The sequence below is a fragment of the Schistocerca gregaria genome, chromosome 3 (assembly GCF_023897955.1).
Source record: "Schistocerca gregaria isolate iqSchGreg1 chromosome 3, iqSchGreg1.2, whole genome shotgun sequence".
Taxonomy (NCBI): domain Eukaryota; kingdom Metazoa; phylum Arthropoda; class Insecta; order Orthoptera; family Acrididae; genus Schistocerca; species Schistocerca gregaria.
The window spans coordinates 558,658,012-558,685,458 of NC_064922.1; the positions used below are offsets into that span (position 1 = coordinate 558,658,012).

A 27,447-nucleotide genomic window follows, 5' to 3' on the forward strand; every position below is an offset into this window, starting at 1 on the left:
CGAGTCTCGGTCGGGCACACAGTTTTAATCTGCCAGGAAGTTTCATATCAGCGTACACTCCGCTGCAGAGTGAAAATCTCATTCTGGAAACATCCCCCAGGCTGTGGCTAAGCCATGTCTCCGCAGTATCCTTTCTTTCAGGAGTGCTAGTTCTGCAAGGTTCGCAGAAGAGCTTCTGTAAAGTTTGGAAGGTAGGAGACGGATACTGGCAGAAGTAAAGCTGTGAGTACCGGACGTGAGTCGTGCTTCGGTAGCTCAGTTGGTAGAGCACTTGCCCGCGAAAGGCAAAGGTCCCGAGTTCGAGTCTCGGTCGGGCACACAGTTTTAATCTGCCAGGAAGTTTCATATCAGCGTACACTCCACTGCAGAGTGAAAATCTCATTCTGGAAACATCCCCCAGGCTGTGGCTAAGCCATGTCTCCGCAGTATCCTTTCTTTCAGGAGTGCTAGTTCTGCAAGGTTCGCAGAAGAGCTTCTGTAAAGTTTGGAAGGTAGGAGACGGATACTGGCAGAAGTAAAGCTGTGAGTACCGGACGTGAGTCGTGCTTCGGTAGCTCAGTTGGTAGAGCACTTGCCCGCGAAAGGCAAAGGTCCCGAGTTCGAGTCTCGGTCGGGCACACGGTTTTAATCTGCCAGGAAGTTTCATATCAGCGTACACTCCGCTGCAGAGTGAAAATCTCATTCTGGAAACATCCCCCAGGCTGTGGCTAAGCCATGTCTCCGCTGTATCCTTTCTTTCAGGAGTGCTAGTTCTGCAAGGTTCGCAGAAGAGCTTCTGTAAAGTTTGGAAGGTAGGAGACGGATACTGGCAGAAGTAAAGCTGTGAGTACAGGACGTGAGTCGTGCTTCGGTAGCTCAGTTGGTAGAGCACTTGCCCGCGAAAGGCAAAGGTCCCGAGTTCGAGTCTCGGTCGGGCACACAGTTTTAATCTGCCAGGAAGTTTTGTTCCTCCTATTTGGCACTCAATCGTTGAATATTTCTTTCGCACTGACATTACTTTCGCTTTGGAGATGCTAATCTTCATACCATAGTCCTTACATTTCTGATCTAGCTCTGAAATATTACTTTGCAAACTTTCAATCGAATCTGCCATCACAACTAAGTCATCCGCATATGCCAGGCTGCTTATTTTGTGTTCACATATCTTGATCTCACCCAGCCATATGTTTTCAACATATGATCCATAAATAATATGAACAACAGTGGAGACAGGTTGCAGCCTTATCTTACACCTGAAAATCCTCTGAACCATGAACTCAATTTACCGTCAACTCTAACTGCTGCCTGACTATCCATGTAAAGATCTTTAATTGCTTGCAAAAGTTTTCCTCCTATTCCATAATCTCGTAGAACAGACAATAACTTCATCCTAGGAACCCGGTCTAGATCTATAAGGCATAGATACAGTTCCCTGTTCCACTCAAAACACTTCTCCATTATGTGCCGTAAGCTAAAGGTCTGGTCCTTACAACCTCTAAGAGGTCTAAACCCACACTGATTTCAACTAATACTCGCACTTTCCTTTCAACAATACCTGAGAAGATTTTACCCACAACACTGATTAAAGAGATTGTAGTTGTTACAATCTTTTCTGTTTCCATGTTTAAAGATTTTAACAACAATGCAAAATATTCCCAGACTATAGAAAAGATTTTCTTCGCTAGACATGTCGTAATCTATTCTTCTTGTAGAAACTTCCGTCCTTTCTCTAGCTTGCCTCTCGAAATCCTTCGGTTTCCTCTCACCACTCCGATTTCTCTCATTCTCAATCAATAGAATGTCATTCATCATGTATGTTCCATAGCACATGACATTTCATAATATTTCCTTTCTTTTATGTGGCTATAGCACCATATATTCCTGACTATAGAGTATAATATAGTACTCTGTTTACAGATCTCATGCGTTACGTCGCTTGGTGCAAATACACTAGATACCAAGGATCAGAACATGTTTGTACACATAACAACAGTGTACCAAAAGCTGTAATGGACAAAAGACAGTCTTGGGTGATCTGTTCGATACTGACAAGGGGACCATCAGATTTTAATCATAGATTGTGATAACTCTTAGGTTTGTTGTACAGGGTCCCGTGGTCTAGGGGTAGCGTCTTCGGTCCCGGGTTCGATCCCCGCCACTGCCGAAATTTTGATAAATAGTCAGCATTGGCGGCCGAAGACTTCCGGCATAAGAAGTCAGCCTCATTCTGCCAACGGCCTTGTCAAAGAGGGCGGAGGAGCGGATAGATGTTCAGGGCACTCTCTTGTCCAAGGGAAACTGCCCCTAAAGGCGGAAGAATCACCAATGATCAACGACATGAGGATGCAGAAGACAATGGAAGCCACTGCATTAAAGACACGTAACGTGTATCCACAGGACATGTGGCCTGTAGTTGAAGAAGTGTCATGACGATCTCTCCATTGGCAAAAGATTCCGGAATAGTCCCCCATTCGGATCTCCGGGAGGGGACTGCCAAGGGGAAGGTTACCATGAGAAAAAGATTGAATAATCAACGAAAGGATAACGTTCTACGAGTCGGGGCGTGGAATGTCAAAAGCTTGAACGTGGTAGGGAAACTAGAAAATCTGAAAAGGGAAATGCAAAGGCTCAATCTAGATATAGTAGGGGTCAGTGAAGTGAATGGAAGGAAGACGAGGATTTCTGGTCAGATGAGTATCAGGTAATATCAACAGCAGCAGAAAATGGTATAACAGGTGTAGGATTCGTTATGAATAGAAAGGTAGGGCAGAGGGTGTGTTACTGTGAACAGTTCAGTGACCGGGTTGTTCTAATCAGAATCGACAGCACACCAACACCGACAACGATATACGTCGCAAGCTGAAGATGAACAGATAGAGAAAGTGTATGAGGATATTGAAAGGGTAATGCAGTATGTAAAGGGGGACGAAAATCTAATAGTCATGGGCGACTGGAATGCAGTTGTAGGGGAAGGAGTAGCAGAAAACGTTACAGGAGAATATGGGCTTGGGACAAGGAATGAAAGAGGAGAAAGACTAATTGAGTTCTGTAACAAGTTTCAGCTAGTAATAGCTAATACCCTGTTCAACAATCACAAGAGGAGGAGGTATACCTGGAAAAGGCCGGGAGATACGGGAAGATTTCCATTAGATTACAACATGGTCAGACAGATATTCCGAAATCATATATTGGATTGTAAGGCGTACCCAGGAGCAGATATAGACTCAGATCACAATATAGTAGTGATGAAGAGTAGGCTGAAGTTCAAGACATTAGGAAAAACCAATACGCAAAGAAGTGGGATACGGAAGTTCTAAGGAATGACGAGATACATTTTAAGTTCTCTAACTCTATAGATACAGCAATAAGGAATAGCGCAGTAAGCAGTACAGTTGAAGAGGAATGGACATCTCTAAAAAGGGCCATCACAGAAGTTGGGAAGGAAAACATAGGTACAAAGAAGGTAGCTGCGAAGAAATCATGGGTAACAGAAGAAATACTTCAGTTGATTGATGAAAGGAGGAAGTACAAACATGTTCTGGGAAAATCAGGAATACACAAATACAAGTCGCTGAGGAATTAAATAAATAGGAAGTGCAGGGAAGCTAAGACGAAATGGCTGCAGGAAATATGAGAAGACATCGAAAAAGATATGATTGTCGGAAGGGCAGACTCAGCATACAGGAAAATCAAAACAACCTTTGGTGACATTAAAAGCAACGGTGGTAACATTAAGAGTGCAACGGGAATTCCACTGTAAAATGCAGAGGAGAGAGCAGATAAGTAGAAAGAATACACTGAAAGCCTCTATGAGGGTGAAGATTTGTCTGATGTGATAGAAGAAGAAACAGGAGTCGATTTAGAAGAGATAGGGGATCCAGTATTAGAATCGGAATTTGAAAGAGTTTTGGAGGACTTACGGTCAAATAAGGCAGAAGGGATAGGTAACATTCCATCAGAATTTCTAAAATCATTAGGGGAAGTGGCAACAAAACGACTTTTCACGTTGGTGTGTAGAATATATAAGTCTGGCGACATACCATCTGACTTTCGGAAAAGCATCATCCACACAATTCCGAAGACGGCAAGAGCTGACAAGTGCAAGAATTATCGCACAATCAGCTTAACAGCTCATGCATCGAAGCTGCTTACAAGAATAATATACAGAAGAATGGAAAAGAAAATTGAGAATGCGCTAGGTGACGATCAGTTTGGCTTTAGGAAAAGTAAAGGCACGAGAGAGGCAATTCTGACGTTACGGCTAATAATGGAAGCAAGGCTAAAGAAAAATCAAGACACGTTCATAGGATTTGTCGACCTGGAAAAAGCGTTCGACAATATAAAATGGTGCAAGCTGTTCGAGATACTGAAAAAAGTTGGGGTAAGCTATAGGGAGAGACGGGTCATATACAATATGTACAACATCCTAGAGGCAATAATAAGAGTGGACGATCAAGAACGAAATGCTCGTATTAAGAAGGGTGTAAGACAAGGCTGTAGCCTTTCGCCCCTACTCTTCAATCTGTACATCGAGGAAGCAATGATAGAAATAAAAGAAAGGTTCAGGAGTGGAATAAAAATACAAGGTGAAAGGATATCAATGATACGAACCGCTGATGACATTGCTATCCTGAGTGAAAGTGAAGAAGAATTAAATGATCTGCTGAACGGAATGAACAGTCTAATGAGTACACAGTATGGTTTGAGAGTAAATCGGAGAAAGACGAAGGTAATGAGAAGTAGTAGAAATGAGAACAGCGAGAAACTTAACATCAGGATTGATGGTCACGAAGTCAATGAAGTTAAGGAATTCTTCCACCTAGGCAGTAAAATAACCAATGACTGACGGAGCAAGGAAGACATCAAAAGCAGACTCACTATGGCAAAAAAGGCATTTCTGGCCAAGAGAACTCTACTAATATCAAATACCGGCCTTAATTTGAGGAAGAAATTTCTGAGGATGTACGTCTGGAGTACAGCATTGTTTGGTAGTGAAACATGGACTGTGGGAAAACAGGAACAGAAGAGAATCGAAGGATTTGAGATGTGGTGCAATAGACGAATGTTGAAAATTAGGTGGACTGATAAGGTAAGGAATGAGGAGGTTCTACGCAGAATCGGAGAGGAAAGGAATATGTAGAAAACACTGATAAGGAGAAGGGACAGGATGATAGGACATCTGCTAAGACATGAGGGAATAACTTCCATGGTACTAGAGTGAACTGTAGAGGGCAAAAACAGTAGAGGAAAACAGAGATTGGAATACGTCAAGCAAATAAGCAAATAATTGAGGACGTAGGTTGCAAGTGCTACTCTGAGATGAAGAGGTTAGCACAGGAAAGTAGACTGATGACGACAAAAAAAAAAAAAAAAAAAAAAAAACAGGATCCCGTCCTGAACACTTTCCTTTCATGCGACGGCACCTACTTTCCGAGGGAATCGATTTTGAAGCGCTATGCGTACCTACTATATCCGCAAACGTTAAGCATCTTCCTAACTAGGGAGTGTAGCGCAGGGCCAGCGGCTCCGGGCCACGACGTTGACTGTGTGGGTTCAAGTTCTTTCTTTTCTAATTTAATGGTGTAGAATATCATTAAATAGTATGTCATATAAAATCATTCAAATATATTCATTTTCCCCGTAGTAATTTCGTTTCTGAATCAGTACCGCACACTTCATTCAAATGTGTATTCCGTTCGTGGTTCGTAGTTAAAATTCCAAATATTTGGACAGCTCCAACGAGTTCGCAAAGATGGACGAAGTTTTATCAGCCACGGAAGGATTCCAGATACAGACGAAAGTACTGATTTCACGTTTTGACCTCTGCTGTGTACTTAACACGGATCAAACCGGTGGACAGTGCCAATCGACGTACAGCCGATCCCTTGAGGATCAAGGAGCGAAAACCGATTTCAACAAGATTAGTCGTTCCTCCACAAGACAGTATAGTACAACTGCGTCAGAAAAGATATTCCATTACATCTGCATATGTATGCAAGAACCATACGGGAAATTTAGTCGGATTGTTCGGAAACTGGACTTCGAAATGACTCACTTAAAAAATGTAATTGCGACCTGCAAGAAATCAGGGAAGTTCTCTAAGGTGCTGTTCGAAGAGTTTCTAAAATCTCTTGTTCTTGCGTACATGGGACAAGAAAAATTACTTTACATTATTGATTTGTGGGGAAGTCAGACTGTTCAGGCACGTGCATTACAAAAATTATCCCAGCCATATTTACTCCACTTTGCCAATCCTTTGACGCTTATCTTTGCAAGTAGGTAAAAATTTTCATGAAAAGAATTCGGAATGCTCCCGACTTGCTAAAGACTATTAGTGAAATCGTTTCGAAGGAAGAGTCCATAAAATTTTATTTTTTAATTCTGTTCATTTGTTTTCACAGGACTGATTAAGTATGTGTGGTTCGCATTGAATTTGGTCAAGGGAAGAATAATCTTTATGAATTTAAACGAACTGTGTTTTCCAGTATCGCTCCTGAGAAATCCGTATGCCTGCAAGGCAGTAGCTTTCATTAAGAGTATTTGGTGCTATACGTTTCAGCGCTTTGTTGCTCCTACCACAAAAACCATCCGCAATTGTGTACCAGCACAGCAAGCGATAGAAACGATAGCAAGTAAAACTATACCGTAACAAATGAAATGCTCACTCGAAGAAAGTTCTCTGTAATGTTTGATTTATTGATGAACTTACTACGGCGAAAATTTTATTTCTTTCATTTTTCATGATATATACTATTTAATGATATTCTGCACAATGAAACTGAAGAAAGAGTAAGTACATGGACGGGATTTTAAACCATACCGCCAGCATGTGACCGTGAACTTCAGCCACTGCACTACGCTCACATGGTCGGAACACTACTGAAGTTACAGGTATAGGAGGCACACATAACACTTCAACATCAATTTTCTCGGAAACAAGAGGCCGTTGCACCTAAGGCCGCTAGCTAAGTATTCAGGGTAAGTCCTTCTACAACGTGCCTAAGACTTATCAATATCCTCATAGGACGGAAAGACGTTTACCGTCACATCAGACAGCGATTTACATGAAAAGACACAGCATACCCTGAAGGCACAGTACGCTGTTGCTCAAGTTGACACTCTGTGGCCGTTAGCTTCCACACCGTAACGATTACAAGAGTATATTCATACCCGTAACAGTTACTTCTGTAATGATGCTTATGATGGACAATTATTTCTAATGGGATAAAAGTTTTATCATTTAATACCGTCAACATCTCCACAAAGTTACACTGTACCGGGTGGTTATAATTAAAGTGCAGCTACTCATTGACGTTCACTGTGGGCTGTAATTATCGTATGAGAGCGAATGTTGGTAGAAATACTAATGCGTTAATGCGGAACCTATTTACGGTGGAAAAACGTCAGTTGTAGTTTTGGCCGCCAGTTGAAATTTGGCGCTCTACAGCATCTATTTGACGTCTCTGGTGTTCATGTTGAGCAAAGTATTCAAGTGCTGGTTAACAATAAAATCAACATTAAGCGTTTGTCACAGGTTTGCCATTTTCTTCCCACGTCCCATTAGTAATACATTACACATGCAAACATTTCTATATGTCTTTTTCGCATTCACAGCGCAATATTTGCAAGTGGTGGCTAAATCAGCTGTGTAAATCAGTTCTGCATTAATACACTACTGCCCATTAAAATTGCTACAACAAGAAGAAATGCAGGTGATAAACGGGTATTCACTGGGCAAATATATTATACTACAACTGACATGCGATTACATTTTCACCCAATTTGTGTGCCTAGATCCTGAGAAATCAGCAAGGAGCACAACCACCTCTGGCCGTAATAATGGCCTTGATACGCCCGGGCATTGAGTCAAACAGAGCTTGGATAGCGTGTACAGGTACAGCTGTCCATGCACCTTCGACACTGTACCACAGTTCATCAAGAGTAGTGACTGGCGTATTGTGACGATCCAGTTGCTCGGCCGCCATTGACCAGACGTTTTCAATTGGTGAGAGATCTGGAGAATATGCCGGCCAGGGCAGGAGTCGAACATTTTCTGTATCCAAAAAGGCCCGTACAGGGCCTGCAACATGCGGTCGTGCATTATCATGCTGAAATATATGGTTTCACAGGGATCGAATGAAGGATAGAGCCACGGGTGGTATCTGAAATGTAACGTCCACTGTTCAAAGTGCCGTCATTGCGAACAACAAGTTACCGAGACGTGTAACCAATGGCACCCCAAACTATCACGCCCGATGATACGCCAGTATGGCGATGACGAATACACGCTTCCAATGTGCGTTCACCGCGGTGTCGCCAAACACGGATGCGGCCTTCTTGATGCTGTAAACAGAACCTGGATTCATCCGAAAAAATGACGTTTTGCCATTCGTGCACCCAGGTTCGTCGTTGAGTACACCATCGCAGGCGCTCCTGTCTGTGATGCAGCGTCAAGGGTAACCGCAGCCATGGCCTCCGAGCTGATAGTCCATGCTGCTGCAAACGTCGTCGAACTGTTCGTGCAGATGGTTGTTGTCTTGCAAACGGCTCCATCTGTTGACTCAGGGATCGAGACGTGGCTGCACGATCCGTTACAGCCATGCGGATAAGATGCCTGTCATCTCGACTGCTAGTGATACGAGGCCGTTGGGATCCAACACGGCATTTTGTATTACCCTCCTGAACCCACAAATTCCATATTCTGCTAACAATCATTGGATCTCGACCAACGCGAGCAGCAATGTCGCGATACGATAAACCGCAATCGCGATAGGCTACAATCCGACCTTTATCAAAGTCTCCTCCTTACACGAGGCGTCACTACAACGTTTTACCAGGCAACGCCGGTCAACTGCTGTTTGTGTATGAGAAATCGGTTGGAAACTTTCCTCATGTCAGCACGTTGTACCTGTCGCCACCGACGCCAACCTTGTGTGAATGCTCTGAAAAGCTTATCATTTGCATATCACAGCATCTTCTTCCCGTCGTTTAATTTTCGCGTCTGTAGCACGTCATCTTCGTAGTGTAGCAATTTTAATGGCCAGTAGTGTACATTAGAGTATCTACCAGATTTCGGTGCCATACAATAATTACAGTCCATACTGGGCGTCTGTGAGTACCTGCGCTTTTTTATTATAATCATCCGATATGCGCCTTGAAGATTCGTTCACAATCCCAGTCTTTTTTTTTTTTTTAACTCTTGAGTTTGATCAGCAATAACTGACTGTTGATAATCTTCAATGTGCAACTGTCATGATCGCAACGTAATTAGGAAAAGAATTGCGGCTACGCCGATAGCGCTGCTTGGTGCGCCCGCAGGACATCCCGTCTACGGGGCTGGACCGCTGGTACCAGCTGGAGGCGCGCACGCAGCGCTCCAACATCCAGGGCCGCATCCGACTCAAGCTGTGGCTGTCGACGCGCGAGGACCGCGGCAACTCCGAGGAGGACAACGGCTCCGAGATCCGCCAGCAGCAGCGCCTCTACGCCGTCTTCATTGGCCACGAGCTCGACCGCTTCTCGGTAAGACACCAGACTCCGCCACGCGCATCTCTCTCTAATTTGCTAATACACAACAGCATAGCCTACGATCCCCGTCCAGCTGCGCCCCACAAGTCGCTCTTCAGTTTCACTGTAAGACAAGTTACTGTTGTAGCCTTCACCTCTAAAACTGATCTGTGCCGACTTCACGCTAATAGCTCATGGACAAGCCTCTTTATTTCTGCACATCTGCTGGAAACAACATTCGTTTGAGCCTGCCAACTATAGACAACCCACGATATCCCTCTCGAATGTTTACCACGTACACCTACCTTCAATACCGTGTGGATGAATCCATGATGCCTTAGCACCTTTCCTATCAACCGTCCCTTTCTTTTAGGCTATTTGTACCAAAACTTTTTTTCTCCCGAATTATTCATCAGTTATCCGGTCAGTCCATCTAATCTTCGACATTCTTCTGTAAGACCACCTTTCAAAATCTTCTATTTTCTATAGCCTGAAAAGTCCATCATTCACTTTTCATTTCCGTACAAGGCTAACATCCAGACAAATAACTCTAGGAAAAGACTCCGTAACAGTTAAATTCGACTAGCGACATGTTCCGTCCTCGCACGAGTAGCACTAAGTACCTACATCTGAATGACTTGCCTCTCATAGCGGTAATAAATCATATACACAAACCTTCCTTGTGAGCCAGTCTATTAACCAAAAGCCCATCAAAATCCCTGCAATAGTTCCTCAGATTAGCTTTTAAAAACAGAATAAAGACATGGTGGACGAGTTTCATTTATAATATCTACATGTACCTCTACAAACACACTTCTCAAGCCACTGCACGGTACATTGCAGAGAGTTCGTTGTGCCACTATATGTTGTCTCCGCGGTCCTCGCCCCAAATGTACGTTGTCGGCAGTAGAATCGCTCTGCAGTCAACTTCAAATGCCGAATCTCTAAATTTTCTCATTAGTGTCTCTCGAAAAGAACGTAGCTTTCGCTCTTGCGATTCCCCGTTTGAGTTAGCGAAGCGTCTCCTAAATACTTGTATGTTGTTCGAACCCACTGGTAACAAATCTAGCAATCCACCTCCGAAGTGCTGATGTCTTCCTTTAATTCGACCTGACAGGGATCCCAAAAGCTATACCAGTACTCAAGAATATGTCACACTACTGTTCTGCAAGCAGACTCCTTTACAGAAGAACAACACCTTCCTTAAACTCTCCCAATATGCCGAAATCGACCATTCGCTTTCCCCCACTACAATATTTATATGCTCTTTCCGTTTCATATCTCTTTGTAGCGTTAAGCTTAGATATTTAATCGACCTGACTGTGTCAACTAGCACGCTGTTATTGCTATATTCGAACATTATGGAATATTTTTTCCTACTCATCTGGATTAACTTACATTTCTCCACACTTAGAGCTAGATCTCATTCATCAAACAGACTATAAATTTTGTCTGTCTTGTATCCTCCTACGGTCATTCAACTTCGACACCATCTCGTACAGCACAGCGTCATCAATGAACGGCTGCTGATTGCTGCGGGTCCTACACATGTACAGGTGCATCGACTCTGGTCTAGCTTTGTTGCACTCTGGACTTACGGACACTGTTTACTTTACCGCTTTTCCCACCAGATAACCAGCCGTCACTTCCATCAGCGTCACGTGAATCTATCCCACGGTTAACGAAAACCGTATCAGGGACCCTGCACTACCTCTTGAGACTAACCTGAACATACAGACTGGAAAAAGCGGCGGGGGGGGGGGGGGGGGGGGTTCAATTTATAATATGTACACATGTTTGCAAATTCCACTTTTTTAGCAATGGTTTATGATACAATAGTAGTGGGGCAACATGTGTGTAAGCGCACTCTGCATTGTTGCCAAATTTATTCAAGATGACTGCGATGACGTCATCCAAGATGGCGGCACGTAGACTTGGCAGCACCACATGATGTCATCCAAGATGGCGGATTTTGGTGGGAAAATAGGCCAATTGGGCTATGTCCACTAATCTAACCTTCCAGAAAAATGGTGGGAAATTTGAATTTTGGCGGGAACAAAGGCTAATTGGGCTACATCGACTAACCTAACCCTCCAGAAAAAACTGGCGCCAAAGTCAAATTCCAACATGACAATGCCTGCAAAACTGTACTTGTCTTTATTATTATTATTCATTATTATTCATTATCATTTATTATCATTCATTATCATTTATTATCATTCATTATCATTATTATTTATTATTAGTGGCCTACCTCCCATAAAAAATTCGCACCAAATTCAAATTCCAACGCGATAATGGCTGCAAAACCATACTTGTCTTTATTATTATTCATTATCATTCATCATTTATTGTAATTATTATTTATTATTGTTGGTCCACCTCCACTAGAAAATTGCGCCAAGTTCAAATTCCAACAAGACAATGTCTCGAAAACTGTACTTCTATTTTTTATTATTTATTATCATGTATTATTATTTATTCAAAATGTCCGATTTTCGTTGCGAGAAAGCCATTTCCGTTGCATCCATAACAAAAATCTATCACAAGTTCAAATCCCAACCCCATAATCGATTACACGTACGAAATAGTCCACATCCTATGAACTTTCATGGTCACTTACCTTTTTTCACTGCTAACCTGTCAAACTCTCATCAAATACTAAATTGCAATTATAGAAACCTAAGTCACATACTTTGATTTAGCATGGAGGAAAGGGACTGCAGTCTTTATTTCAAGCAGTATGGTCATCAATTGTTCTCCAGAACAATCAGTACACATCTTCGAGATCGCAGTCCAGTCGCCACGACGTCCGCGCTCCAACTGAATTAATTCAGATCGTCACCACTCCCTGGCCCCGCCAGCCAGCGTGCAGTCTGCTGCCGACGGCTGTCATCTGAGGAGGCTGCTCGCACGCTGGAGCTGGTCCGTGCTAGCCACTGCATCAGTCCCACATTGTAAACATGTTTTCGCTGGACACGCTGGAACTTGCCGATGTTGACGTCACAACGGTCCGTTGTCCATTCACCACGTGTATTCGCCGCCTCCACACGTTTCGCGCCAAAATTGTTTCCCTGGGAACAGAATCTTCCCCACATCACACAACGGTTGGCCATTCGATCCAGCACGCGGTGGGCAAAGAACGCCCTGCCACACTTTTGGCGCAAAAGTTGTTTTGCTGGACATGTTCAAACCTGTCGATGCCGACCGTTCGCCATCCACCATGTGTCTTTGTGCGACCGAGAACGCCGTGCTACACTTTTGGGGCCAAAGTTTGCTCGAGAGTGGAATAAGCCATGACTGTACAACAACACGTTTGGCCGCCACGAGACACCTCGATAAGTTAATTGACTCAAGACGGTTTGCTCTCTCTCTCTCTCTCTCTCTCTCTCTCTCTCTCTCTCTCTCTCTTTCTCTCTCTTTCTCGCGCGCGCGCTTTATATCCGGACAAGCACCACGCCGCCGCCCCGCAGACGTCTGACCGCTTACGTCACACACCCTCGATCGCCCCTCCATACACTCGACGGACATAGTCTTCTGTAAATATGCTAACACCCACATCGCACATCTAACCTATCAATTACCTAAGTACTTAATTCCATTTCAATTTTAATCATATTAAATAATTCAGTTTACAATTTCATACATGTATGCAAAGGTGTTCAACTACCTAATTTCAACTATTTTTCTAGGACCACACCACCACCTCATCCTAGGAACCCTCGCCGAGTTTGAAATCTGTCAGTAAAGAAAGGTCACTTGCTCTTTCGCTACCAACCTAAAACAATTGGACGTAAAGAAAGGACATTTGTACTAACCTCATCCACCCTACCGCCACTTCCTCCTGGGATCAGGCGCCAAGTGTGAAATCTGCCAGTAAACAAAGCTCACTTGCGTTTTCGCTACCAACGTAAGAAAATTGCTGCAAACGAAGCTTACCACCACCACCACTTCCTAGGGGGCGGGTGGTATAACGACTCAGCCCACACTAGGTTGATGGAGGGAAGAAGGAGTGTACTTTACTAATTGGGAGCAATTTATTTAGGGATGGAGTATATGTATCACAGAACACACGCTCTGACATGCCCCACAGCATACAGACCTGCAAACCACTCCTACATAACTCATGTGTAAAGCTCTATACACACTCTTCCTAATTGCAAACTGTCAAAAATAACACCTTACACAGCCTACAGACAGGCGAACCACTCATAAACAACGCACAGCATTTACGTCCATATAGCCAAATTGTCAAAATAATAGTCCATGTAAAAGACTCTGCTTGCTAATCGTCAACTGTCGAAATCATACACCAGCTTTTATTTAAACAATTAGAGGCAACACCACCACCAGGTGTATTCGCCACTCAGTCCATAGCCCAACTGACTTAGTTCATATCGATGCAGTGTCGTGGAGAGGTTCCAAACTACCGTGCGAAAGTCTTTCATGACCTCTACATTTAAGTTCATATGTCGCCGTGACGAAACAGATGATGGCTCGGCCTTCCATTTCGAGTTATTCGTAATCCTGCACTCACGTACGCGATCGCTGTTTAGCTGCTAGCAAGCCCCAGAAGTGGTCTTCCACCCACAAAACTTCTCCCCCAATTCCAACAGGCTATCTCACTAAATCATTATACGGTAACCGATGCGCGGATGTGATGCAAAAAGACACCTTCGATGTACTGTAATATTAAGGAACAGACTTGATAGTTCGAAGAAATTTACACTAAGTTCAGCACCGGCCATTGATGTGACAGTATGCCCCCCCCCCCCCCCCTCACCCCACCCCAACACCCCCAATTTCAGTATCACAGCTAAACAGCCCCTTTTACATCACTTTGCGAGTGTAATTGCGAATGTGGGTAGATTGTTGTGCAGTGCGTCCATTAATTATTAATTCTCGAACACAAATATGATCAAAGAACATCAGACAACGCTCTACACATTTGTAACACTTCGAACATAGCTTTTAATTTACGATCTATCTCTCAGCGTATGGGAGTCACAGAGCATTCTCTCTGTCTTAGGGTAAAAGACCAAACTCACACGGTCATTGACCAACAAATACTGCAGCACCGTTAGAGAATTAATCTCCAAGCGACCAGAAGAAGAGCGCTACACTCCACGTCTTGTGAATGAATATAGCTCTCCAAGTTCCAACCCATCCAAGTGCCCGAGATTTCTCGATATGTTACCATGTCGAGGAGCTTAGCACTCCTTATCCATGTATAGTAACAGATTTCAAAGTGCCGTAATGTAATAGCATTCAGTTAAGAAAAACAAGAAGAGACTTATTTTTATACGTGATGGAGTTCGACACGGATTGAGTTGGATACATTTCTACCTAAATCAACGAAGATATCAAGTCTGAATTATTGTTCTAGTGTCTAGGATCTGTCCCTGGAAGGTATCGGAAAGATAGAGAACATAAACACACACACGCCTAAGACTGCGACGCTGGAAAACCTTCCCCCCCCCCCCCCCCCCATATATCCTTCTTCACAGTTTCTCTACGCTGAACTATCTTATCAAATGGTAAAACACTTGCTGTGCATCATACGAGCGCAATATAGCTTTGCGGAGACGTATAACGTCCACTGTTCACATCCGATCACGGTCCAGAAATTATATGATGCCTGCATAAGGCCTACATAAAATGATAGCAGCAGAGTCTGACATGTGAAAATTACAAGTCATTCCATCACTAACTCTGTAATCAGCGCATCAGTCAGGCAATGCCTACAGAGGGATTGCAGCGCATCACAAGCTCTTACTGCTAAGTTATTGATGACCCTGAAGTCTCGATTTTACACCCAAGATGCGACAGGGGTGATCGAATAAATGAAAGCTCCTTTAGAAGAGTGTGTCAAGTTTTTTCACACATGACATGGAAGTCATCTGATGACCGACAGGTTTACCATTAACTGTCGCAAGTAGACAGTGCTTTAAAACACATACGGAACACAGCTGTATACGAGTAGAAAGCAGGCTATGTCACGTGACTGGTGCATCCAGAATCACTGGTACCTCAATACACATACACTATAATGCAGCCACAATGGGAAAAACATTGACTCCCTCCCTTATTCCCTTCGTTTCGATGTCCACGTTTTCCGGGATTCCTCCTGTTTCAGCATACTTGGTCCGATATAAAAATTGTACGTTGCGAACCAGAAGATAGCAAAGTACTTCCTCAAGTTCACCGATTAGGCTCTATATTCGGTCGATATATACCTATTCCCTGATCACTTTTCCCATTTCTATCGATTTGAGGCCAGATTTATATATGCGATTACTGTTCTAAAATTGATTGTAAATGTACAGCAGATGCCACCACCTAGCCCAGACGTGTAATATAGCACTGCACTCGACTGTATCAAGTCACTTCCACATTCGGAGAACGTTTGCTCTGCTTTCTGTATGAATTTGTATTTGAGCCAATATTGTACATCTTTCTTTCTCGCAGCTAGGTCTAGAAGCAGAAAGCTTAATACCAACAGTAGTGCCTCAGTCGGTCGTTCTATTGCCCCTGTCAGGCGCAGGAGTACATTTCTCTGTGTTCACCATAGAGCCTATGCTGCCATTACCTTTCTGGCTCTATGAGCCTAAACTCTCTATCCGCAACCCACAATAACGAGTAAACTTGCGTTGTGGTACGTTCTTATTGCTCTAATGGCAGCTGAAAACTTCTTTGACGAATTTTTATTTCATTTAAGATTTCAATGCCTCTCTGGCATACGATTTCTGCCTGTACATGAAAGTTATGCTTTTCGCCGATGCTAATTCCAAGGTACCTATATGCTTGTTTTCTTTCCACAGGACTGTGTAGGATTTCTCGTTCTTGATAATGCTCCCTTTAGCTACATGCAGACTGTTTCGTGCGCTACTAAAGTTAGTTTTCTACGCACCAGATACATAGTCTTTAAAGAACTATCGTACTGTTTTTCTCTAATTTAACCGTCGTGATAGCAGAAACTATAATTTGTCGATCGTCTGCTTTGGTAATGCAGCCTTTAGTGTTTGTTATACTCTAAGGCTGGTTCAGCAGTGGCTGTATACCAACATCCAAGAACTCGGGACCACAAGCAGAGCTTTGTTGGCAGCCTTTCCTGAGGTCTTTCACAAATTTCTTTCCAGGACGTTCTAAATGCACCTGCCTGTCTGTGTAATAACCTCGTAGAATGTCATAGATACAACTGGGACAGTCCATCTATTTCAGTCTTTTTAACATGGCAGGCCACCACAAATTATCAAACGCCCCAGCTATATCAATCATACGGCTGTAACATACGTGCAGTCTGAGGTGCTCACAGTACTCATTGCGTGATTTATCGCGTCCTCGGTGGATTTCCCTTTCCTGAAACCGTACCGCAAACGGCTCGTGCCTACTTAATGTCTGTCGTACCTCTGGCGGCGGCATAGAAGCTTTCCCTGTACTCTGGCTAGAGCATTTACCAAACAAATCGGTCTGGAAGATTTCGGTTCTCTTGGGTCTTCCCCTTTCATTTGCTATAATGATATTCGAGATTTTCCAGATTCTGGGCATCCGACCCTACAAAAGACATGCCTTTAATAATACTGTTATTTATGGCATAGTTTGGTCCACTAGCTGAAGCAACACCTCTCCCAGAATTCTATCAGGACCTTGTGCTTTCTTCTTCTTTAACTTCTTTGTTGCCTGTCTCACTTCCTGCCGGGCAGATAGCATCACAACACTGTTATTCACATGCTGCTCTAGGAATTCAGAGCGAAGATGCTGATGGACCTCAGTGTCTCCCATCGTTACATCGCCCGGCAACGAAGTTCTGGATAGGTACACCATTGATGTCCCTAGTCTATGGTCATCGTGGCGTTGGATAGTCGCAGGCTTGATAATACAGTGGGTTATCGAACCTTATTTGTTGCAAGTTTGTATGGTAAGCACCAAACATCGCTTACCGTTTGGTTCATAATGTACGCTTACTTTTTTCTGCTCTTGTTTGGTGTAGTAGTTCTTTACATTCCTGTTTGACTGTTCGATAGAAAATCAGTCTTCTTTGACGTTCCGCTTCCGGTAAGGATCTTTAGTAGTATCTCCTCACCTGCCTTCCTCTGCGTCTTAAAGACTATAGAGCGGGACCCCGTGGAATTCTTTATCATTAGCTGCGCGGTGTAGCCGTGCAGTCTAAGGGTGCCTTGCCTCAGTTGGCGCGGATCCGCGCGTCCGAGGTTCGAGTCCTCCCTCGGGCATGGGTGTGTGTGTTGTCCTTAGCGTAAGCCTAGGTACCGATGACCTCAGCAGTTTGGTCCCATAGTCCTTACCACGAATTTCCACTTTTCTTCATCTTTACTAAATTGTGATCGGAGTCTATATCTGCTCCTGGGCACGCCTTACAAACCAGTATCCGATTTCGGAATCTCTGTCTGATTGTGATGTAATCTAACTGAAATCTTCTTTCATCTTCATGCCTTTTCGAAGTATACCTCCTCCTCTTGTGATTCTTGAACAAAGTATTCGCTATTATTAGCTGAAATTTATTGCAGAACTCAGTCACTCTTTCCGCTGTCTCATTCCGACTAACATGCCCAAATTCTCCCGTAACCTCTTCTTCTACGCCTTGCGCTTTAGCCGCATTCCAATCTCCCATGACTATTAGGTTTTCCTCCCCTTTACGTACTGAGTTACCCTTCCTACATCCTCATATGCTTTACCTCCTCATCTGCTGCTTGCGAAGTTAATATGTATACCTGAACTACTGTTTTCGGTGTTGGTTTGCTATCCATTCTGATAAGTGCAACGCTATCATTGAACTGTACCAGTAACACACTCTCATCCCTGCCTACCTATTCATAACGAACCCACTACCGCGGTTCTAGGCGCTGCAGTCTGGAACCGCGAGATCGCTACAGTCGCAGGTTCGATTCCTGCCTCGGGCATGGATATGTGTGATGTCCTTAGGTTAGTTAGGTTTAACTAGTTCTAAGTTCTAGGGGACTAATGACCTCTGAAGTTGAGTCCCATAGTGCTCAGAGTCATTTGAACCATTTTTTTGCTGCTGTTGATATTACCTAAATTCGTCTGACCAGAAATCTTTGTCTTTTCAGTTGCCTTCTTTGAAAATGGAGTTATAACATACCGGTACTTCCTAAAGTCTGAAGGTATTTCATCTATCTCAAACAACATGTATACTATATTGTATAATTTTGACATGGTATGTTCTTCCAAGTCTAGGTTGCTTCGTTCGTCTTTCAATGCACTGTCAAACTCAACTCGTAGTTTTGTGTTTTCCATCTTTTCTTCATCTAATATCTTCTGTGTTTCCAAGGATTTCTGATTGACCTAGTCTCTTTGCCTTCACTATTTCATCGCTCCAAGCGACTCTTTTATCGTTCTGTATTACCTTCATTCTCCATGTTACTGTGATTTATTGCATAATTGTCCCTTTGAAACTCTCCACAAGCAGTAGTTCTGTCAATGTATCCAGGATTCATCTCTGTAATTTCCTGTCTACCATTTCCTTCGTTGTAGTCTGCATATCATGCAGACTACAATTAATAAATTATGGATGCAGTCTACTTCTGATCCTGGAAAAGATTTTTTAGTTTTATATTTGGTTTATAAGGTAGACTAATCTAAATTCGGCTCAGTAACAGATCGCAGTAGGCCTATACAACTCATGAAGTTAACCCCACAGCTCACTGTGAAGTTGCTTCTAGGAGATAAAGGAAGCTCGACCACTTCTAAGGCTTCAGGTTAAGCTATAACCCCTAACAGTTCTACTCTGCAAATTTATTCTCCGGACTTCTCATTACACGTACGGAGATAGTAACACGAATAACATCAGACATCATCCAATTGTGTATTTATTTATATAGACATTACAATAGATTCAGGGACCACATTAAATCAGATTCCGTGGGCAAGATTTTACGAAATCTCGATTTTCCACATTCTTGTTTGCTGTCGCTTTGGTCATTAACTCCGACGATGGTGTAGTTACTGGAGAGCTGTTTGCACTAGGAAAAGATAATTTTGAGGTTTCCCGACGCCTTTCACATCGCAGTACTGCAGCCGTTAGACGCACCCCTCCAACGCCTGCGGTTATCAGAATTAGCATACCAATGTCCCAGAAAGAAGAGATCAAGTATGTATATTTTTGTTATATCCAAACATATCTCACCATTTTGTGTCCTATCTTCAGCTGGTTTTTGTTTATAATTCTGTCTAACATAATGCTATCGGTTACTTTGTTTTGTTAGTTTTATATATTCCACACATAGTACAGTCTGTAATGGTTTCTGATGCTTTAGCTTTGTTTAATTCTGTTTTTGGGACATATTGAAACACTTTCTTTACTATCGCTTTTTATTGTTACACATACATTTTATTTATCTCATCAAAGTAAATAAGGTTTGTACCGTCAGCTCACATACGTACATGATCTCCCTGATTTCTGCCAACTGTGATGTGACTACTAGACGAGATGCTACCTTCCTCCATCACGAATATTCCCGGTGTACCAACTCCAACAGAGAGTGCTTACTGCGTACGCTCTGTGAATCATACTGGTAAATGTAAATGTCGTGTGACTAGGGCCTCCCGTCGGATAAACCGTTCACCGGGTGCAAGTCTTTCGATGTGATGCCACTGCCACTTCGGAGACTTGCGGGTCGATGGGGATGAAATGATGATGATTAGCGCAACACAACACCCCATCCCTGAGCGGAGATGATCTCCAATCCAGCAGGGAATTGAACCCGCGCCCTTAGGATTGACATTCTGTCGCGCTGACCACTCAGCTACCGGGGATGGATATCATACTGGTAATCTCCCGGTGTAATTCGCCAATCCCAAAACAAACCATCAAACAGTCTTTCCCAAAAATTTGCTATGTAATGACGATTAAATATTGTCCAGGTGCAAGTACTGGCAGCTACTCCCCACTTCAGGTAAAAGTGAAGCTGTACGCTTTACTTGCCGCAAAGGATTACTGAGTGATTAACGGTAAAGGGGCCAGAGAGGTAGTTTTGATTTTGCGCTTGATAATGGAGGCAAGACAGGGTAAAATCAGGATACCTCAATAGGATTTGTTGAACAAGAAAGTGAATTCCTGCAAGACGAAATTAACATAAATATAGCTTTAAGTGTAGAGAAAAGTGGGTAATGTACAATACGAATGGAATACCAAGAGAGAGAAGTACTCGGATTAAAACCGTCGTAAGGCAAGAGCGTAGTCTTCCTCTCCCACTCTTCAACCTATAGATCGAACAAACAATGTCGGAAATTTAAAGAAAAAGTTCAGAATTTCGATTTTAATTGAGGGTGAGAAGATATTAATGATAATGTTGGCATTCTCAGTGAAACTGAAGAACAATTTCAATACCTGGAGAGACTTATACACACGGTATATGGACTGAGAGCAAAGCGTGGAAGGATGACAATAATGGCGAGTAGTAGAAGTGAGATTAACGATAAACCTAACACCATGAAGCACAATGACCACACGCTAGAATATATAAGGAGCAGAGCAGAAAGGCCAAGAGAGCATTCCTCGCTAAAAGAAGGCTGATAGGGGGTCAAAGAAATTTTAAAAAATATGACCTAGAGGGCAATCGAAGAAAGATGCTTAGTACATCGTGAAAATCTGTTTAGGATATTTCAGTAACAGATTTACGTCCAGAAATCTGGTGTTACTCTCCTTCCCGTGCAATTATTCAGTAGATTATAAAAAACAAATTACACCTCTTACCTAAGCGTACAAGGCCTTTTCCTTCCAACTTTACATCCATAAAAGTAAAAAGAGTGAGAGGAGAATATATCATCACACATCATTTTCTACCATGCATCTTACATTGACTTTTGTAATACTTAATATGTATTTCGTCAGCCATGGTAGTATACTTCAAATAACCAACGGATTCGGTCGTACTGATTCAGGGAAACTACAGAAAGCCTAAAACATGATAAGCTTGGGATTTGCAGCAAGAATCAGAAGTTAAATTTCAATATTTTGGATGAGGTGAAATAAATAAAATTTCATAATACCGGTATTACGCCTCCCATTAACTAAACTTTTTTCTTGAAATACGGATATAATAACTGCTAGACATGGACCCAACAAGAAAGAAAATTTCGAACGTAGCTTCCCGTTGGTGTCGAGTCATAATAGACTGAACATTAGCTCATCTAAACAAGGATGGGGAAGAGAATCGCAAATCTAATACAATATAGTAACGACCTTCACCCATAAATAATGACAAAAATGTGCTATTGTGTGACGTAACATATTCAAAGATTTTGGAAAGTCGCTAAGTCGTCAAAAAAAGTCTATGAGGTTTTTCTACGGGGAATTTAAAATATTAATCACTAATCAAAGGATAATGAAATGAACACTCATGTATTATTACCCAAGTGCAATAAGAAGGAATTGTAACAGTTTACCTCATGAATGAACTACCATCAGTTACACGGCCCATTGAATTGATGTCTCCCATTTCCGGTGAAGTATTCAAGGAGTTGAATATTCAGAGCTGGCTAAAACTTTGTACCCGACCGGGTAGCCTTGCTCCCAGTTTTAGCTTATAATGAATATGCAACGGGGCGATTACTTCGTCAGCCATGTAAAAGACTGCAATTCATTAACAAACTTGAGGGAGTGTGAAAACCAGCATATTAGCAATATCCCGTCCACCGTGCACTGTACAGCGTCTTGCGGAGTAGATGACGTAGATCCCCATATTCCAGGTGGCGGTAAGAAGGTTTGTGTAAGGTCTGGAATGAAAGGAGAGAGACAGTGATAGCTGAAGATCTGAATTCATTACTGAGATGTGGTCGGATGACTCAACTAAAAAAAATTTCCCCGAAAGGCAGATGTCCTACTTGGTTCCTTGTTGGGCATCACGTAAGCTTGTTATTTATTCCACTTGCTGTGGAGCTCAGTGGTCTCTACCCTCAATTGTTGTCAACTTCATTGGTTGCTGACATAGTGGATATAGTTTCGACTCTCGGTGAATACATCATGTTTGTAAAGGTAACGAAAGAGGTCCATTCAGCCTACAGAAACTAACCGAAAAGCTGTTGTCACGAGCAAAGTGCTGCAGCAGTGTGACTGCCGTGGGAAATTAATTTTATTTACTTATGTTCGCAAGTGACCCTTTCTAATTCATTTCAGTTCATTCTCTGACTGTAAGAAGAGTCAGATCACTAGTACTGCTCCCTAGAATTAGCTTCGTAAATTTTAGTTCTCGCGTTTGAGATCCATCTAATTTTCTGCTTTTCTTATCTAATCTTCCCCCTTATTTATTTCTGTATCAAAAGTAAGCTTCAGATCTTTCTCTGCATATTTACGCTCATATTTTCTTTTTACGACAGTTTGCTACAAGTCATTTGAAGTAGAGATAGGAAATGTAGCTTAATGAACTATATGATCTCTCAGCTTTCCTCAGTGATATTTAGCAACAGCACGCTTCTACGTGTTCTGCAAAGTTGTTTTCTCCATCTTATGCACTAAATGTAAACAACAACTCGACAGCAAATGTGTAAATATATGACTAATCAATCATGGTTAATAGTAATTTAACGTCAATGAGATTATTTGAATAATTGTACCTTCTCATTCATTAACCATCTATCACTGAGACGTTTAATAACTTGTTACAAGTGTATTTCGTACTTTTTTATCTAATGGCAGGCAGGAAGTCAATTAATTCAACTGCCTTCTTTTCCGTGAGTAAGAAGAAAGTTGATAGAGAACAGAGCCTGCGGTAACTGTTTCGTAATATAGCTGACGGCCTTCAGGCAAAAAAAAAAAAAAAAAAAAAAAAAAAAAAAAAAAAAAAAAAAAAAAAAAAAAAATCTCTCTAGCAAGGGAGAAGCGTTCCACACAATGCACTCATAAGACTAAGGAACTCATGACGCCTATCGACTGTTTCACGAAACTTTCTAAGGGTTGATAACAGCGGCCAGATGACACAGCGGGTACCTTTGCACAAATTACAGCATTCAGAACCAGAAGGGCCCAAAACAAAGACAAACATTTTGAGAAAAACAGATGTTCACGAACATTAAATTTGTCGACATAAACACCAGTCTCATAGGCCTGATCTGCTTTTTTAAGTCATAATATCCTTTATTTTCTATGAAAAATAATGTACCCATATTAATTAATATTTACAATTTCATTTTTTATTAACTGTAATTCACAATTTTTTCCTGTAGCAGCTGGCGACAAAAGTGCCTTTTGACGGTTGTAAAGTATGTAATTATTGTGGAGCTAGAATCAGAACAAAAAGAACAGACTACTAAATGCACCACATACACACTTATGACCTATTCCAACATGGTACTCGTTATCATCATTTTCATTAAGCACATTCCGTGGCTTTATTTTCGGGTCAAACTGTCGATATTCCTCAGATTACGAAGTACTACTACTACTACGTATATCAGGTAGACACTAAATTATGTTGGTGAAGCTAAAATAACAGTTGAGAAGGGCAAAGCATCAAAATTATGCTTTGTGCTTTGGACCCATAAGGAAATGAATACCGTAGAAATCGGCGAGGCAGCTTTTTGTGAATGTTCATATAAACAATATGGATGTGGATAAAACTGGTTCACCATTATATCAACAGATACCAGGAGCATGAATAAATGCTACACTCTCAAAACCGACGACAGTGTGCTTTAAACCCTTTTAGTTCTTAGCATCTCGATTTATTAAGCAGTAGCTACATGTGTATCATAGCTACAAGCTCAGAATGTTACGCGCCAGTTGTCAAATGTGCGATATATGTATCACAATAAGTTTCTGGACTATATTATCCCATCATCAAGGAAACAGCTCAATACATCGCTATATTATTCACATTGACAATTATGAAATGAAGAGTCAGGACAGTGAAATGAAGTTTTTGGAGCAAATGGGAAGACTTGTAAATGTGATGGAATATTTCGTTTGACAAGCATTTCCACGGAACGAATTCCACTGTAATCTGTGTAGAGTAGACCAGCGTTCAGGACGGACGTTCTTCACGTTACCATAAGGAGTTAATATGTGCTTTAGAATGTTGTCAACAACTTCCGGTGGGAGGTTGAACACTGTAACATTGGTATATTCGATTTCAGTATCTGCGAGTGATACCATACTAACGGAATTATCTCGATGCTTGAACGGGACTTGAGAACCATGTCGCGACAGTAATCTTTTAACGTGAAGGGTATCCATAAATTTCACGTAAAACACGTTTTCGTCTGCGTCAAAACAAGCGGTGTGGGCCTGATCGAAGTTCACACGAATTGTATCGACAAGCCAATCGTGGATTTCTAGAGACCCGGGGTGCACGTGTCGCGTTGTTTTATCGAGAGTAAAGCTCACAGTACCCTTTCGTGGAATACACGTGGAAACCATGGTAGCCATAGCGGAGCGGCCGACGCAGCTCCAACTAGTCGAACACTAAAAGACAGTACGGCGGAGCGGAGGCGCTATGACTTACTCGGCAGACAGAACGATAACGAGGAAAAGTTCACACAAGCGACGCTGCGGCAAGTAAAATAAACAAGAACCTTCCCGCTCGGAGCTCGAAGCGGAAATGACCATTAGGCCAGCCGGGCACAGTGGCCACCGCAACCGCATGGACAACCCTAGTACCCCTTCGTAGTGCCCCTGGCCTATTATCATCGTCACTCACGACCACTGACCGTCTTCGGCCTGATTAATGTGGTGTCTGTTCTTGAGAAACAACCACCAACTTAGCTTAGCTTTAACGTGTCCCTTTGGTCAGCCTATACGGATGCATACGTGCAAACATAAACGCAGTATTTGTTCAAGGATTTGCTATAACTAGACGTATTCTTCAAAGATCTTACGATAGACAGTAGCATCGCTGAGGGGTGTGATGTATGCTTTACAGAATAGTTATATCTTTGGTAGGTGATGGCAGGAGCCTTTAGTTTATGAATGTTCAAATGTTTATGAATTCCCAAGGGAGCAAACTGCTAAGGTCATCAGTCCCTAGTCTTACACACAAATTAACTAAGACTTAGTTTACGACTTATGCTAAGAACAACACACACACCCATGTCCGAGGGGGGACCCGAACCTTCGACGGGGGGAGCCGCACGAACCGTGGCAAGGCGCCTTAGACCACGCTGCTTTAGTTTACGACTGAGCAATGTGAGAATATTTTGCGCCAACGTTAGATGTTCAAGGAAGAGCTTTATGTTTGACAATATTTGTTGCTAGCCTTTTACTTTTTACTTTCCTAATGGCGTAGAAACATCAGTGAGATCTGGTTTCGCAGGATAGAGCGGATCAGGTTACGGTTGTGGAGGGGGCCGTAATCAGTTACTGTTAGTTGCAAAAAACGCACAAACCTTTATTTTCCTAAGAACCACTTAATCACACATTGCCTCAAAAGGATCAAATTAAAACAATACGGCTGAAGGCCTAGTTAAGAAAACTTGCGATACCTCGTGGGTTGAAGACCCAGAACCACACCAAAAACAACAACGGCTGAAGGCCTGAACAAAAGTTATAATAAATTGATCGCCGAAATATTGTGCCCGTTGGACACTATAGACCGGCAGTACACCCGTGGATATTTTGATTATCAAATACGCCGGGAGAAACTCAAGAATCACATCATACACCTTTACGGGGAGGAGATGTATCGCAGCATGAAGAAATTTGAAAAGTTGCACCACCGTAGATGTCGGTTGCTAAGTACTCTTGCCTTTCTAAAGAGATGACGTTCCGAGAATGTTGTTCCAAATTTTGCTAAGGTTATGCATCACATCGATTCTGCAGCAGCTAAGAGAATCAAGAAACGAGCCAGCCTCGCATTGGTACGTGAGAGAGCGCAATTCACCCGCCGGAGCCTTGAGTTTATCTCACAGGAATTACTCAAATTACATTTGCAACTGGCTACTAAGTTCACTTCTTTTTCCTGGGATTGGATTGATGGTGTCACCTGGGTGTCAGCTTATTCCGCCCATAAGAAGGCTACGGGACGTCAAACAGCTAAGTTCTCACGTCTCATAGCGTGTAGGCTTTCACGGCCGGCATCGTCAGTAATTAAAACTTCCGGGCTGAGAGGCCGTGGTCGAACAGTAGAACTTCTTCTCCCTGACGTTTCGTTGCCAGCTGCGGACAACATCTTCCGAGGCGAGTCTACGACTGGCTACCAAGCCGCGGAGGTCCTGTATATATAGAGCGGGTAGAGGGCACCACCACTCGTCACGTGATGTCAACAGTAAAACTATCTCTGACTGGCGTCATTACTCTCGATCGAAGGTAATCGATTGTCACATCTTTGATGCAAGGTTGATCGCCATATTTTATCTAACTTCAAACCTTCTTCTTTCTTGTTAAAATTATTATGGTGTTTAAAAATCTCTATCGCCTCTCTATACATACGTGCATGATAATGCGATGTCTTAGCTAGCACGCTTGTCTCGCTAAATTTTATCTCATGGTCTCCGTCTTCGAAAACATGTTCTGCTACAGCTGACTTATCCGTGTGTCCCAATCGGCAGTTCCTCTTGTGTTCAGTCAGGCGAGTATTGATACTTCTTTTAGTTGTTCCAAAGTAAACTTTCCCACAACTACACGGAATTTTGTAAACACCCGGAGTAGCTAAAAGGTGTCGTGCATCCTTCGCCGATCTTAAACATTCACTAATCTTCTTAGTTGGTCTGTAGATTGTTTCAATTCTAAACTTGGCTAGCACTTTTCCGATACGGTCCGTAATATTATGGATGTAAGGAAGAAAAACTTTCCCTGCTGAAGGTTGTTGTTTTTGCATGTTTTCGGACATTTTCTTTCTCGGGTGGAGTGCACGATCTATCTCCTTATTAGTATATCCATTTTTCCGAAAAACTGTCCGCAAATGATTTAGTTCCTCTTGTAAATACGCTGGCTCACAAATTCTATTGGCCCTGTCCACCAGTGTTTTGATGACACCTCTCTTCTGCCTGGGA

The 27,447-nt window shown here is 42.5% G+C and overlaps 1 protein-coding gene across 1 annotated transcript in view; it reads left to right on the forward strand.

The window, feature by feature from the left end:
- The window catches only part of LOC126353909 (BAI1-associated protein 3), a 1,859,046-nt gene that overhangs the window by 1,563,789 nt on the left and 267,810 nt on the right, over nt 1–27,447 (forward strand). The window contains exon 13 of the mRNA XM_050003139.1: nt 9,298–9,501. Coding sequence (XP_049859096.1) covers nt 9,298–9,501 — 204 coding nt within the window. The remainder of the gene's footprint in view (nt 1–9,297; nt 9,502–27,447) is intronic.